Source organism: Pristiophorus japonicus, chromosome 20 (genome assembly GCF_044704955.1).
Source record: "Pristiophorus japonicus isolate sPriJap1 chromosome 20, sPriJap1.hap1, whole genome shotgun sequence".
NCBI classification, from domain to species: domain Eukaryota; kingdom Metazoa; phylum Chordata; class Chondrichthyes; family Pristiophoridae; genus Pristiophorus; species Pristiophorus japonicus.
Window position 1 is genome coordinate 59,075,725 of NC_091996.1, and position 13,269 is coordinate 59,088,993.

General features: G+C 44.1%; 1 protein-coding gene across 3 annotated transcripts in view; it reads right to left on the minus strand.

The window, feature by feature from the left end:
- The window catches only part of abca2 (ATP-binding cassette, sub-family A (ABC1), member 2), a 592,651-nt gene that overhangs the window by 119,740 nt on the left and 459,642 nt on the right, over positions 1 to 13,269 (minus strand). For all 3 annotated transcript variants that reach the window (XM_070862856.1, XM_070862855.1, XM_070862857.1), the window contains exons 21-24: positions 12,328 to 12,508; positions 11,751 to 11,963; positions 9,012 to 9,208; positions 5,164 to 5,346 (exon numbers count right to left, since the gene is read on the minus strand). In XM_070862856.1, the coding sequence (XP_070718957.1) occupies positions 5,164 to 5,346; positions 9,012 to 9,208; positions 11,751 to 11,963; positions 12,328 to 12,508 (774 nt within the window). The remainder of the gene's footprint in view (positions 1 to 5,163; positions 5,347 to 9,011; positions 9,209 to 11,750; positions 11,964 to 12,327; positions 12,509 to 13,269) is intronic.

Here is a 13,269-nt window from a genome sequence, read left to right on the forward strand (position 1 = left end):
TTTTGGAAGCTTCTAATCTCCATATCGTCCGGGCCAGCCCGGTTAATCCCGCAACTATGCTCCCGATGTCAGAATCGAGGGAGCAAGAGGGGGGAGAATGTGAAGAGCATGACTGCGTGGAGATTTTAAAAGAAACAGAAGAAGCAGGATGGGCAGTTACAACCTTATATGAGGTAGTGGCAAAAGGATGTTTACCCTCAGGAACGTCAGCACAACAGGCCGAGTTACGGACCCTGTCAGAAGCATGTCAAATAGCAGAAGGACAGACAACTAATGTCTACACAGATTCGCGTTATGCTTTTGGAGTCGCTCACGACTTTGGTCAATTATGGCGGAAAAGAGGATTCCTCACTGCTGCTGGTACACCTATCCGAAATGGAAAAGAAGTCCGAGACTTACTGGAGGCCATACAATTACCTCAGGAAGTGTCCATGCTGAAGTGTAAGGCCCATACCAAGGAAAATACCACGGAAAATACCACAGAAGCACAGGAAAATGCCCTAGCCGACCAGGCAGCTAAAGATGCCGCCTCACAAGGCGTTCCTCCAGAAGAACCAACACAGATGTGCAGATTGAAAGCACTCAGGATTCTGACACGAGACCTTCAAACAATGCAAGGCGAGTGCTCTCGAGAGGAAAAATGGACACGGATTGAGGCGATGTGAAGATGGTGTCTGGAGACAAAGAGTTACCAACAAGCCAGTCGCGCCACAAGCGCTTATGCCTTTTTTAGCCCAACAGATCCACTCGTGGGGACACTTGGCCTCACAACAGATGACGGCACGGTTCCAAAAAAGCTGGTGGGGTCGGGGATTTAAAAAACATGCCCAGCTGGTAACAGACCGCTGTGTGGTCTGCCAGAAAAATAATTCTGGACCCATCACAGTAATGCCCCAACTGAGGCCACCTGCCCCTGTCGGACCATTCCAGCAATTGCAGGTTGATTATATATCTCTTCCTTCATGCCAAGGATACACTAACATTCTTGTCATGGTCAACAGATTCTCTAGATGGGTAGAAGCTGTCCCAACTAAAAGAGCCACAGCCAATCACACTGCAAAGGTCTTGTGTAAGGATTACATTCCCCGATGGGGAGTTCCGAGTAGCATTGACTCAGATCAGGAAACACACTTCACAGGTGCTGTCTGCCAAGAAGTCTGTCGGTTACTGAACATTACGTGGGATTTACACTGTCCTTATCATCCACAATCATCAGGACAAGTCGAATGAATGAATCGAACTCTGAAACAACGGCTTGCCAAATATCACCAAGAAGGAACACCATGGCCCCAGGCACTACCAATAGTGCTATGTAGCATTAGGGCAACCCCGAACAGAACTACAGGTCTAAGCCCATTTGAAATTATAACAGGAAGACCCATGTCGCTGCCAGGAACTATCGATTTACGGAAAGCTGATGTTCACTTAATGAGTGACACTTTGTTATCATACTGTCAGAACTTAACCAATGCTATTAGTTCTGTTTCCCGACAGGTATCGGCAGCTTGGGGTAATCTACCCGAAGGAGGACACATCATCCCGGGAGTCTGGGTGTATGTGAAAAAGTTGCATAAAGAACCTTTGGGTGGCAAGTGGGAGGGACCTTATCAAGTGTTATTGAATACCCAGGCAGCTGTTAAAGTCCAAGGAAAGAAAGCCTGAATCCATGCTTCACACGTTAAACGAGCACCCGTAATTGAAGCTGAAATCTAATAAGGACAATTACTTTTTGCCAAAATGTATAAATTTATTGTATTGCTGATTGTAGGTATTCTAGGCATTTGCCTACTTCTTACTAGCCGACCTTCTGCACCAAAGGGAAATAGTAGGGTAGCAAGGGAATTACATGTAAATACCTTTTTATATATGTCATACATTTATGCCAAACAAGGTAACATTTCTAGTGTGCGCATATTCCTATTCACTCAAAGGGAGAGATTCCCTTGAGGCCAGTTCCCTTGAATATCTCGGAAATGGCTGAGTGGATAATTAATCAAAACAAAACAGGCAATGCGTTTCAGGATACGGAAAACTGGGCACGTAAATGGAAGTCAGCAGGTTACAATCTGACTACCTTTGAAGGGGGATACCAACCGTGCTACAATAATTCCAAACGGCCCCCATTTTTTGTTATCACTAATACAACGGGAATAGGAAGACCGGGGGAATCAGTCTGTCTGATTAGAAACATCAAAGGAGGCCAAAATATGGGGTATAGTAACTGCTCCCGGAATTATAATATAATCAAGCCACGGAACCGTCCAAACTGGGCCGATGTGGGAATTTTTAACGTAACGGGGATTCTGAATAAAACAGATGGAAAAGCCTGGACAGGCCCCGGAGTGTTGCTGACGAAGAAATAGCTAACATTCATTGCCTATAATGGCACCTATTGGGTGTGTGGCCACAAGGCCTGGCCTACCCTTGGCTGCCCCAGAATTGGACGGGATCCTGCTATTTAGCCTACATTGTGCCTTATATGTATCATATAAAGTCACTGTCGGAACATTTACACCGTCCTAAGAGAGCCATCACAGAAACAGAGAGGTTCTTTGACATTCTGATCCCCAGGTATGGGACCGCCAGACTGGCAAGGGAATCCATTAACATGGCATCCGTTGTGGAACGAGTAGCCAATGATACCTCAGAGGCCCTAGTTAAAATCAATGCAGAAATGGTAGCAATCCGTACAGTAGCCCTACAGAATAGACTGGCCCTTGATTACATCCTGGTTGAAAAGGGAGGTACTTGCGCCCTACTCGGAACTGAGTGTTGCACATATATCCCAGATAGCTCCGAAGAAATTACCCACTTAGCGGAGCATATACAAAAGGAGGTAGAAAAACTTAAGCAACCCCCATCATTCACTTTGTGGAGCGGAGCCACTGAATGGCTAGTTTCAATAGGAACTTCAGTGGTGGAAGGTTTAATTCTATTTGTTGTAATTATTTTACTTTTATATTGTTTGTTTATGTTGATTAAATGTTGTTGCGACCAGGCGGCTGTAGCTGCTGTCCCGCAGGTGAGACACCTTGCAGGTCCCAGCAGACCGTCTGTACGTGGCACAGGGGTATGTTATGCTTAAGGGAAGGTTGTTTACTGGTTGAACTAAGATGTTTTATTGGGATTAAATTGGAATAAGGTTAATTAACCTACTAAAACCAGACTTCCACTGTGGCCATGATAGAACTCGGGTTGGTGTAAATTTGTGTGGAAGCTACTAGTCTGGACATGTGGCAAAACACATCAACAAATTTTAGAAGGAAACTCTATTAACATGTATACAATTATTTTGTAGAATGTTTAACCAGTGACACCTGATGTTTTATGATTCAATTTGTGAAAGAATCAAAGGGGGGATTGATAGAGAATTCAAACAGGCTGCATTTAGACAGGTTGAGAAAACACAGACTCCCATGTTTATGTGCAGTTCAGCATGTTGCATTAAGTCATCAATCAACTTGACATTTTAGGACCTTGGGTAGTGAGCCAATTAAAAGGTTAAAAGACTATTAATTGAGCCAATAAAGTCAAAGAAGGCGAGTTTTTTTCTGTAAATTGAACCCGGTATAAATACAGCCATTTTGGCCATATGATATCAGAAGGACAAAGACCTGGCTTAAAGCCAAGAGCTTGTTGCTGTCTGCCAAAATAAAGTGACATTAAAACGACAATCGGAGCTCGTATTTCATTGGAAATTAAGAGATCTAACACTGTAACACTTTCCCCCTCACACTTTGTTGATAGCACCCATATTATAATTAAAGAAAAGCAATCAGTGAGCAACTTTACGGAACATCTAATAGTATATTAAAAAACAAAGCTAACTATGAAATTTTCAGCATAGAATATACTTCTGAGGGCAGCGCGGAGCTGAAGGATGTTGGAGCTGTATTATTTTTGGAGTCCTTGCGCTGATGGGATACTGGTGAGCGAGCTGTGAATGGTGAGTGCTATCCCGAGATGTGTCCCAAGGCCAGTATCTTTTTCATGACTGTTGTGAAAATAATCGTGCTGAAACCTTATTTTGCTCAGTAGTGCCAATATTTATCCTCACCAATCCCATTCTTTTTGCCATATTGACACAGGACAACAAAAGAACACCAACCCATCCACCCCCTCCCACCTCGATACAGCCAGCAACTTTTAACATAACAAAAAACATGGATTCTTATTGTAGATGTGTCTTCTCTCGAAAGGGATCGCTATGAGTTACGACATTGTATCATAGAATGGTTACAGCACAGAAGGAGGCCATTCGGCTTGTCGAGCCCGTACTGGCTCTTTGCAAGAGTATCTGAGCTAGTCCATCTCCCCCCGCCCTTTTCCCGTAGCCCTGCATTTAAAAAAAAACTTCAGGTACTTATCCAATTCCCTTTTAAAAGCCGCAATTGAATCTGCCTCCATCACCTTTAAGGCAGTGAATTACAGACCCTAACCACTCGCTGCGTAAAAAAGTTTCCCCTCATGTCACCTTTGGTACTCTGCCAATCACTTTAAATCTGCGTCCTCTCGTTCTCGACCCTTCTGCCAATGGGAACAGGAGTAGGCCATTCAGTCCCTTGAGCTGCACCATTCAATTAGATCATGGCTGATCTGTATTTTAACTCCATTTACCCGCCTTGATTCCGTATCCCTTGATACCCTTACCGAACAAATGTCTACCAATCTCAGTTTTGAAATTTTCAATTGATCCCCAGCCTCAACAGCTTTTTGGGAACACGAGTTACAGATTTTCACCACCCGATGTGTGGAAATAGTGCTTCCTGACATAACCCCTGAACAGCCTAGTTCTAATGTGAAAGTTATGCCCACTTGTTCTGGACTCCCCCTTTGCCTGGTCTACTGTTCTCCACCAAACATTTGCTTCTTCTGCAAGGGTCCCGCTAAGGCTCAGCTCTTTGGATTCATTTATCAAAATGAGCCTAGAGTGGCTTTGGGAATATTGATCTTACAACCACCTCATAGATCTATGCCTGCAAAATACGTCACTGTACTCCATAGATAATTCATTATGTGAAATGTTTGAGATTTTTTGACAAGGCGAGAAGATGTTATATAAATTCAATTTTTTTTCTTTTTGGAGCGGTATGGCCTGCTCCTGCTCCTATTTCTTATGTTCTTAGAATCACTGCCTTGTATGCGAGGAATTCAGTTACTAACCCGGGTTAGTTTGAGAATCAGGCTGCTTCTTCACCACCGTCAGCTTGTAGCCGTCCCCATAGGTGCTTTTGAGGAACAGAGGCGACCCGCAGCACTTCAACTTTCCATGCGAGATTATTGCAATACGGTCGCCAAGGAGATCAGCTTCGTCCATGTAATGTGTGGACAGGAGGATCGTCCGGCCTGCAATTATCACAAAAGGTCCATGTTTACTCGTGTGTGCTGTTAAACAAGGAGGCATGCCCCCGGGATCCTTTTGAAAATCAGATCATACTAAATAAATTTATGGTCAATTCAATACCTATTTGTCATTTTTGAAATTATCTCAATGCTTTAGTTTAACAAACGTGATTTCATCGGTGATCTTGTTACACAACCGTGTAGGTTAATTCATCTCCCTCCATATTGCTGTTGATTTCAAATTAAACACAAAAAAACTAGCAACACTTTCAAAAAGTAAGATATTCCCCCCCGCATCCCCACCTTGCCAGCGTCCTCATTTGACTCGGTAGTATCCCAGACTGAGGCTAGGTAGCCAGCTCTCAGAACCCTCCCTGCGTCACTCATTGTATAAGCACCAGATTCCAATTACATATGCTGACCAGTTCATATGTTCAGACAGAAATTTTTCATTTATGTCAATAATATTGGGGAAAAAAATGCATCGAGGGTTTATTATGGATTATAGAACTTTGCTAAATCCTCACAGTCCAAAGATTTGGCATGCAGAATCATTAATCCATTGCCCGAGATCAAAGCCATTTTAGCCATAAGTTCAATGTGGATTTGTTTGTCGGTTTAATGTCTGATTGGCAAAATATTCTATTGTGTTTGTATTGTGGAGCTATGATTACAAAGGCCTGAGAGGAGATTGTTCCAAGTTCCTTTGGCCTGGGGATTTGAAACTGGAAGAGATATTTCATCCCATTGTTCCTACCTCCCACTGGCCCTCCCTCCCTCCCATTGCTCCTCCTCCCTCCCATTGGCCCTCCATCCCTCCCATTGCTGCTCCTCCCTCCCATTGACCCTCCCTCCCTCCCATTGGCCCTCCCTCCCTCCCATTGGCCCTCCCTCCCTCCCATTGCTCCTCCTCCCTCCCTCCCATTGGCCCTGGCTGGATTTTTCCCAAACTGCAGACAAAAACATTAATCCACGTACCGCCCAGATATCTTTCCCACTTCCAAAAATGTTAGATTTTAAATCAAACAAGAAACATCCATCAACTTGAAATAATTTGCAGATATCCATCACTCTAAATTCTTTCAAATTAGGTACAACTAGGAGGAGAGGGAATTTAACGCACTTTGTATCACAATCCATCATGTAGTTTGCCTACTCAGATGGCATACCTGCATTCTCCAAAATTATGCTCCTCTTGATTGTGCTGATTATTATTAAAGCCAATATAAGGGCGGTAAACTCTACAGTACATTTCACAGACCCAAACCGTCTGTTTGTATTTGGCAGGCTTCTTCTATTTCAGATCAGCATGCCAGTATTCATGCTCAATACCTCCACGTATCGCTGCTCTCGAGTTTGTGTGATCAACTGAGAGATTTTCCCAGCTGTCAACATTAATATTCCATATCGCCAAGCTGTGCTAGAGTCTCCTTCACAGCCCACCCTGTTTAGGTTTGCCCTATTTCTGCGTGCGACAGAAGATCTTTTTTTCTCATTCTGGAATCTTCCATGCAGACATCTCCTGAGCAGCGTGGCTATGCTTTCATTGGCATGATCTCAACATGCGGGTTTCCCATGGCTTGTTCAAGAATCACGCAGCAGTTCGGCCCCTCGATGAATCTCGATTGTTGGAGCTGGATGGTTTCAAGCTGGCGAACGCAACGAGAGTAACACGTCCAGGACTCTTAGCATTTTGAAGAGAGGGGACGACAACAGCCCGCTAGATATTCAGCTTTGTTCTGAGATTGATCCCACACTCGCTCCAGGAATGTTTTTTTCATCATCTCCATCCTCTAGGCTTGACTATTCCAATGCAATCCTGGCTGGCTTCCCAAGTTCTACCCTTCATAAACTTGAGGTCATCCAATACTCAACTGGCATTGTCCTAACTCGCACCAAATCCTGTTCATCCATTACCCCTGTGCTCACTGACCTACATTCGGTCTCGGTTAAGCAACGCCTCCTCCCGAGATATCTACACTCCTCTAATTCTGGCCTCTTGAGCATCTCTGATTTTAATCAATCTGGTGGTGGCCGTGCCTTCAGCTGCCTAGGCTCTAAGCTCTGTAATTCCCTTCCTAAACCTCTCCGCCTCTCTATCTCTCTTACCTCCTTTAAGATGCTCCTTAAAACCTACCTATTTTCTACTGTAACTTCTCTTTGTGTGGCTCGGTGTCAAATTTTGTTTTATAACACTCCTGTGAAGCACCTTGGGACATTTTACTATGTTAAAGGCACTATATAAATACAAGTTGTTATTGCCTGAACAGAGATGGCTCATTTGATACGAGAGAGCAGTTCTTTGTCTATTAGTGAATCTGACAACACACTAGCCCAGTAACTGAGCCAGTTGACATTCAGTTCAGAATGACCAGTTGATGGCTGGTTTAGTATAGTGCTTTCCTGAAGCTGGTTGATACGTGGCCTCTATTTCCTTCAGGTCTATGAGCTCTATCTTTTTGCTGCTGTGATAAATCAGTGAGTAGTGAAGTTTTTGTTGTGTCATCAAGCACAGGCAGAAACAGGGGCCCAAAGAGGCCAGGTGACTTCAAATAACTGCAACAGGCACAGTCATCCCTCCATCACGAATTCTACCATCAAACTACGTTCAATTTGGACAAATTATTCTGGGCACCCAAACTTGGACTTCTATCGGCTTGGGTCAACCGACTGTACTGAAAGCCTTGGTCAAGTCAATGAAAACCCTGCAGACAACCTCATGCTGCTCTACACAGTTGTCTTGATTTCGCCAAGTGATCAGAACTATGTCTAAAGCTTCTTGGAGCCTGAATCAGTAACATTTCCAAGAAGGCGATTGAGAAACACTCTTGCACAGATTGTCCTGGGTATTGAAGGAAGCAAAGATCCATGATAACTGTTGAAGTTGCTCTTCCCTGTCTTCTGCTTGTAGATAGAGTGTGTGCAGCTTGTCATTGAGGGCTCTGCATCCTATCTTCTCTGCAGGGTTCCTGTCTGGTCTTTGAGTCTTGCCACTTTTCACTGCTTCAGTGGTTTCACAAATTTCAGCAGCCATATGGATCTCATCTATATAATGATGTTGTGGTCACAATGTGACTCGAATGAGGACTTTGACCGAAAGTCCATTCAGTGGCTCATCAAAGTGCTCATGCCATCTCTGCACTCTGAGTGTGGGTGGTGCCAGTGACAAATGTGGCACCACCCACACTTTTCAGGAGGCTCAATATTGGGATACTGAGGGCTGTACCAATATTGGTATACTGAGGGCTGTACCAATATTGGTATACTGAGGGATGTACCAATATTGGTATACTGAGGGATGTACCAATATTGGTATACTGAGGGATGTACCAATATTGGTATACTGAGGGCTGTACCAATATTGATATACTGAGGGATGTACCAATATTGGTATACTGAGGGATGTACCAATATTGGTATACTGAGGGATGTACCAATATTGGTATACTGAGGGATGTACCAATATTGGTATACTGAGGGATGCACACCTACTTTGTTGCACCTTAGAAATGCTTTGCGTCATTCTAGTTCACATAAGAGTTGATTTTATCACCTTTTTTTTGTCCCACTAATGCCTTTCGTTTGCTGCCACTTAGCTCGAATAATACTCAGTCCACACCAGCCACGTAGTACTCAGTCCACGATCATAATCCAAACCATTTACACACCTTGTTTGTACTTCAGGATCAGGTCCCAGATAGCTCGCCGAGCGTACGGATCAACCCCTGCCGTTGGTTCGTCTAAAATGACGGCTTTGGATCCCCCAACAAATGCGATGGCGACCGACAATTTGCGTTTCATTCCGCCAGACAGCGTCTGAACCAGAGAATGCCGTTTGTTGGAGAGTTCCAAGTCTTCGATCATTCTAAACAGAAAAGTAAGTAAGTAAGTAAGAGCGGGGAAAAACAAATTCCAAAAGTCTAGGACTGCACTTGCAATTTTTTGGGGCAACTTTTGCCTTTTCATCTTCAGATATAGAAACACAAGCAGGTGCAGCAGCAAACACTGCATCAGAGATTGAAGGTCACACACAATGAAAAAGGGCAACAATTGGAAATAATGTAGGGGCGGGAGAATTGAGCTGAGATGTGGAGCACACCAGAGTAACATTCAATGGGAGGAAAGATTACAGTGAAGACAGTTGGTCAAATAAGAGAAAGAATGAAGTATTCAAAGAGTTTACACGTGTCATTTCGGTCTGTAAACATCTGTAACTTTGGCGTAAGACCAATGTGGCCGGCTAGCATTGACAATGTAGCTCACAGAGCTCGGCAACTCCATTCTATTGGTGCTTATATTTCAGAGTTACTGGTTTGTCCTGTTTGAATTGCATGGACTGGCAGCTCTGAAAGGGCTGTTCTTAGCACTACTACCTCAATGATGGATAAATCATCAATCAGTACTCCAAATATCTGGTAGTAACTGGAGACATATACAAATTGATGTGAACATAGATTTAAGCTTTATTTGCCCCACGATGCAGCTAACATCCCATAAGGTCAAAAGACTTGGGGCTGGATTTTTGTTGGACTTGCGCCTCTATTGACGCCCCAGAGGGGTGGTAATGGGTATGCAAATGATTTCTGACTGGGCGGCCAGCTACCAAATTTGGTGCCGGTTTTGAGGGGACACTGAGCAGTACCGCCCGGGAACGTCGAGCCGGTGTGCAATGTTCCCGGTTGCAACAGCGTGGTGAAATTTGTTCCGAGCGGGACCCCGTAGCGCCCCTTGGTGGGACTGCCTGGGAAAGCAGGCAGTCTGAGCTGTTCCATCGGCGGTGAGGGAATGAATGACAACATCAGGTAAATGTGATTTTGAGCAAGGTATTGGGAATGTTTTTTGTGGGTTTTTCTTGTGATTTTTATTTTTGTAGAAAAGCATCTCTTCGGGTGCTCCGAGGCCGGCTGTTTAGCTCGGGATTTTCCATTGCTCAGCTGGCCTAGCGCCCTAAAAGAGGTGTGGAACGCCTTAGCGCTCCGCTTCACACTCAGGGCCCAGCTGCTGAATTTTGTGGCTGCAGACGCAAACCATTTCCCGGTGCAAATTTTACCATCCCGTTGCCTTTAGCGCCCGAAAAAGCCTCCAACGGAAAATCCAGCCCGTGGATACTCTAGCGAAGAATCACTGTACTTGGAGTCGTTTTCATGAGATCTGGTTGCCTGCAATATTGCTGAAGTTTAGTTTATTCCAGAGGTTTTGACCTGCTATTGCTTCAGATGCAACAAATATTTCAAAAGCCACAAGTTTCCCACTTCTGTGGTTCAGTGTGATTGGATACACAACTGATTGTAAAGGTGACATTTTTCCAAACTGCCACTGGGGGGTGCCAGGTATCTCAGGTCAGGATGCCTGAATCGACTATACAATAAAGATATCGACTTTGCTGGATCACAATTGCAACAGGCATTAAGGAAAATCCAGTATTCACCGTGAATGATTTAAAAAAGGCATTAACCTTTTCCGATTATTTTCTCTAATTTATCCCTGTTTTTTTTTCTTCAATGCAGCCCAACTCTATACAGCCCCTTCAACTGGATATCAAGTTGGTTCAGATTATTGGTTTAAGATTGAGTAAAAGGAAGTAAGAAGGATCAGAAATTTAACATCCTCTTTGCCTCTCTCTCCCAATATGGTGGGATGTTCTGCTTTGATAAGGCTAAGCCAAAGAAATTCAACTCAGCTGTGAGATGGACTCAAATGACATCTCAAGGAGTAACTATCCATTTAGGAAGACAGCACCATTTGAAAGGAGAGGAGATACAGGAAGACAAAGCGATGCACAGTGAGTCCAGCAGCAGCAAACCATTTGCCGCTGTAGGGTACACACTGAAAAAGTAAAATCCAAGTGCAAGCTGTATAATAAAACACAGGCCTGGGTTGAATGGTGAGGAAGTGAGGAAGTAAGGATAGGGACTATTCTGAAAGTGTGCTTTATTACTTAGTTTGATAGCTGAAAACTTACACCGAACATCCCCTCAGGAAAACAAGGCTGTGGGGAAAGAGCAGGGGAGTGGGAGTAATTGGACAGCCCTTTCAAATAGTACGATGGGCTGTATGGCCTCTTTCTGTGCTGTAAGATTCTATTCTATGAGGAGAGCAAATGAATGGGCTAAAGTCCCTGATAGGGTAGATTGTACATGGTCAGTGTGTGTGTGTGTGGGGCGGGGGGGGGACACAGATTGATGGGTCTTTTCCAATTCCACATTTCTCTATGATCTTATGTGAGCATGATATTACTAAGTTCCTTACTGCTAACAGATAACTTCTCCTCTTCTCTTTCCCTCCCCACCACCGTCAGTTCCTGCCCAATGGGTCAGATGTTTACATGTGATAAATGGCCCGATCCAAGCAGAACCCAGCGAGCTGATCATACACTGCCAGGCTTCAGCAGCATCAAGGAGACTTACTTGTCCATTTCTTTGCGGATCTCATCCTCGGCCATTCCCTTCAAGCGAGAGTAGAACCAGAGATGCTCCTCCACTGTCAGTTTGTCAAACAGTACGTTGTGCTGAGGGCACATGCCCAGGTTCTTCCGGATTTCATCCATTTCCGTTCGAATGTCATGCCCATAAATCGTAGCCGAACCCGCAGTGGGCGGGAACAATCCCGTCAGAATGGACCTGAAAAATAGCAATACATCAGACGGGAAAACCTCCAGTTTCCTTCTCCTGTTTTCAATGCATGTTCTTGCTTTATACATCGGACTTCCAACGTATTTATAGTTCCTCAGCCTGATAGCACCACATCAATCAGGAACGAGCAAGAGCAAACCCCACCAACCACTCGACACGGTAGATGCAATTTCAAAAGTCACTGGGGAGACTGTTTTACTGCAATGTTTTTTTTCCAATCTGATTTTGATAAATTTTGAATGACCCTTCAGGTAATTGTTGAAAGCTTTTGCAACTGCCATATTTTGACGAAAAGGAAAACTGTCCTTTTTTGAAAATAATAAGTAAAAGCTTTTTCTAGCCTGGAACTCACATTGTGGTGGTTTTGCCAGCACCGTTGTGTCCCAGGAATGACACCACCTGGTTCTCGTGCAAGTTCAGGCTGAGCTTGTTCAACGCCAGTTTCTTCCCAGTCTTGTAGACTTTGGTTAGCTTATCGATACACACTACCAGGGGCAAATGGCTTGGTTCCTCCTCTATCCCACGAGTCTCTTCTGTGAGGAGGTTGGACAATAAATTATGTGAGCAAGATGTACATACAACAGGTAATGACATCCTCTCCAAGTGACCAACTGAGGATTGTCATACAGTAAATGTCATAACTACATTGCAACCATTGGTCCCTCATGAATGGTCAACCATCAACATCTAGCAAGACAACCATTGCCAGACAAAATAAATAGACAAAATGGAATAAATTTGCCCATAAATTCCTCTACCATATGATTAAACGAAAGACTGGCATTTATACAGCGCCTTTCACGATCACCGAACATCTCAAAGCACTTTACAGCTAATGAAGTACTTTTGGAGTGTATCACTGTTGTAATGTAGGAAACGTGGCAGCCAATTTGTGCACAGCAAGCTCCCACAAACAGCAATGTGATCATGACCAGATAATCTGTTTTTGTTATGTTGATTGAGGGATAAATATTGGCCAAGACAGCGGGGATAACTCCCCTGCTCTTCTTCAAGATAGTGCCATGGGATCTTTTACGTCCACTTGAGAGCGCAGACGGGGCCTCGAATGACAGCACCTCCGACAGTGCAGTGCTCTCTGGAGTGTCAGCCTAGATTTGTTTGTGCTCAAGTCCCTGGAGTAGGACTTGAACCCACAACCTTCTGACTCAGTGGCAAGAGTGCTACCCACTGAGCCACAGCTGACACTATAAAAGCTAAATAGCAGATCCAGTGAAGCACAAAAAGATTACAATCTCATATTGGGCTTCAAATGACGGTTATGAACGTTCAGGTT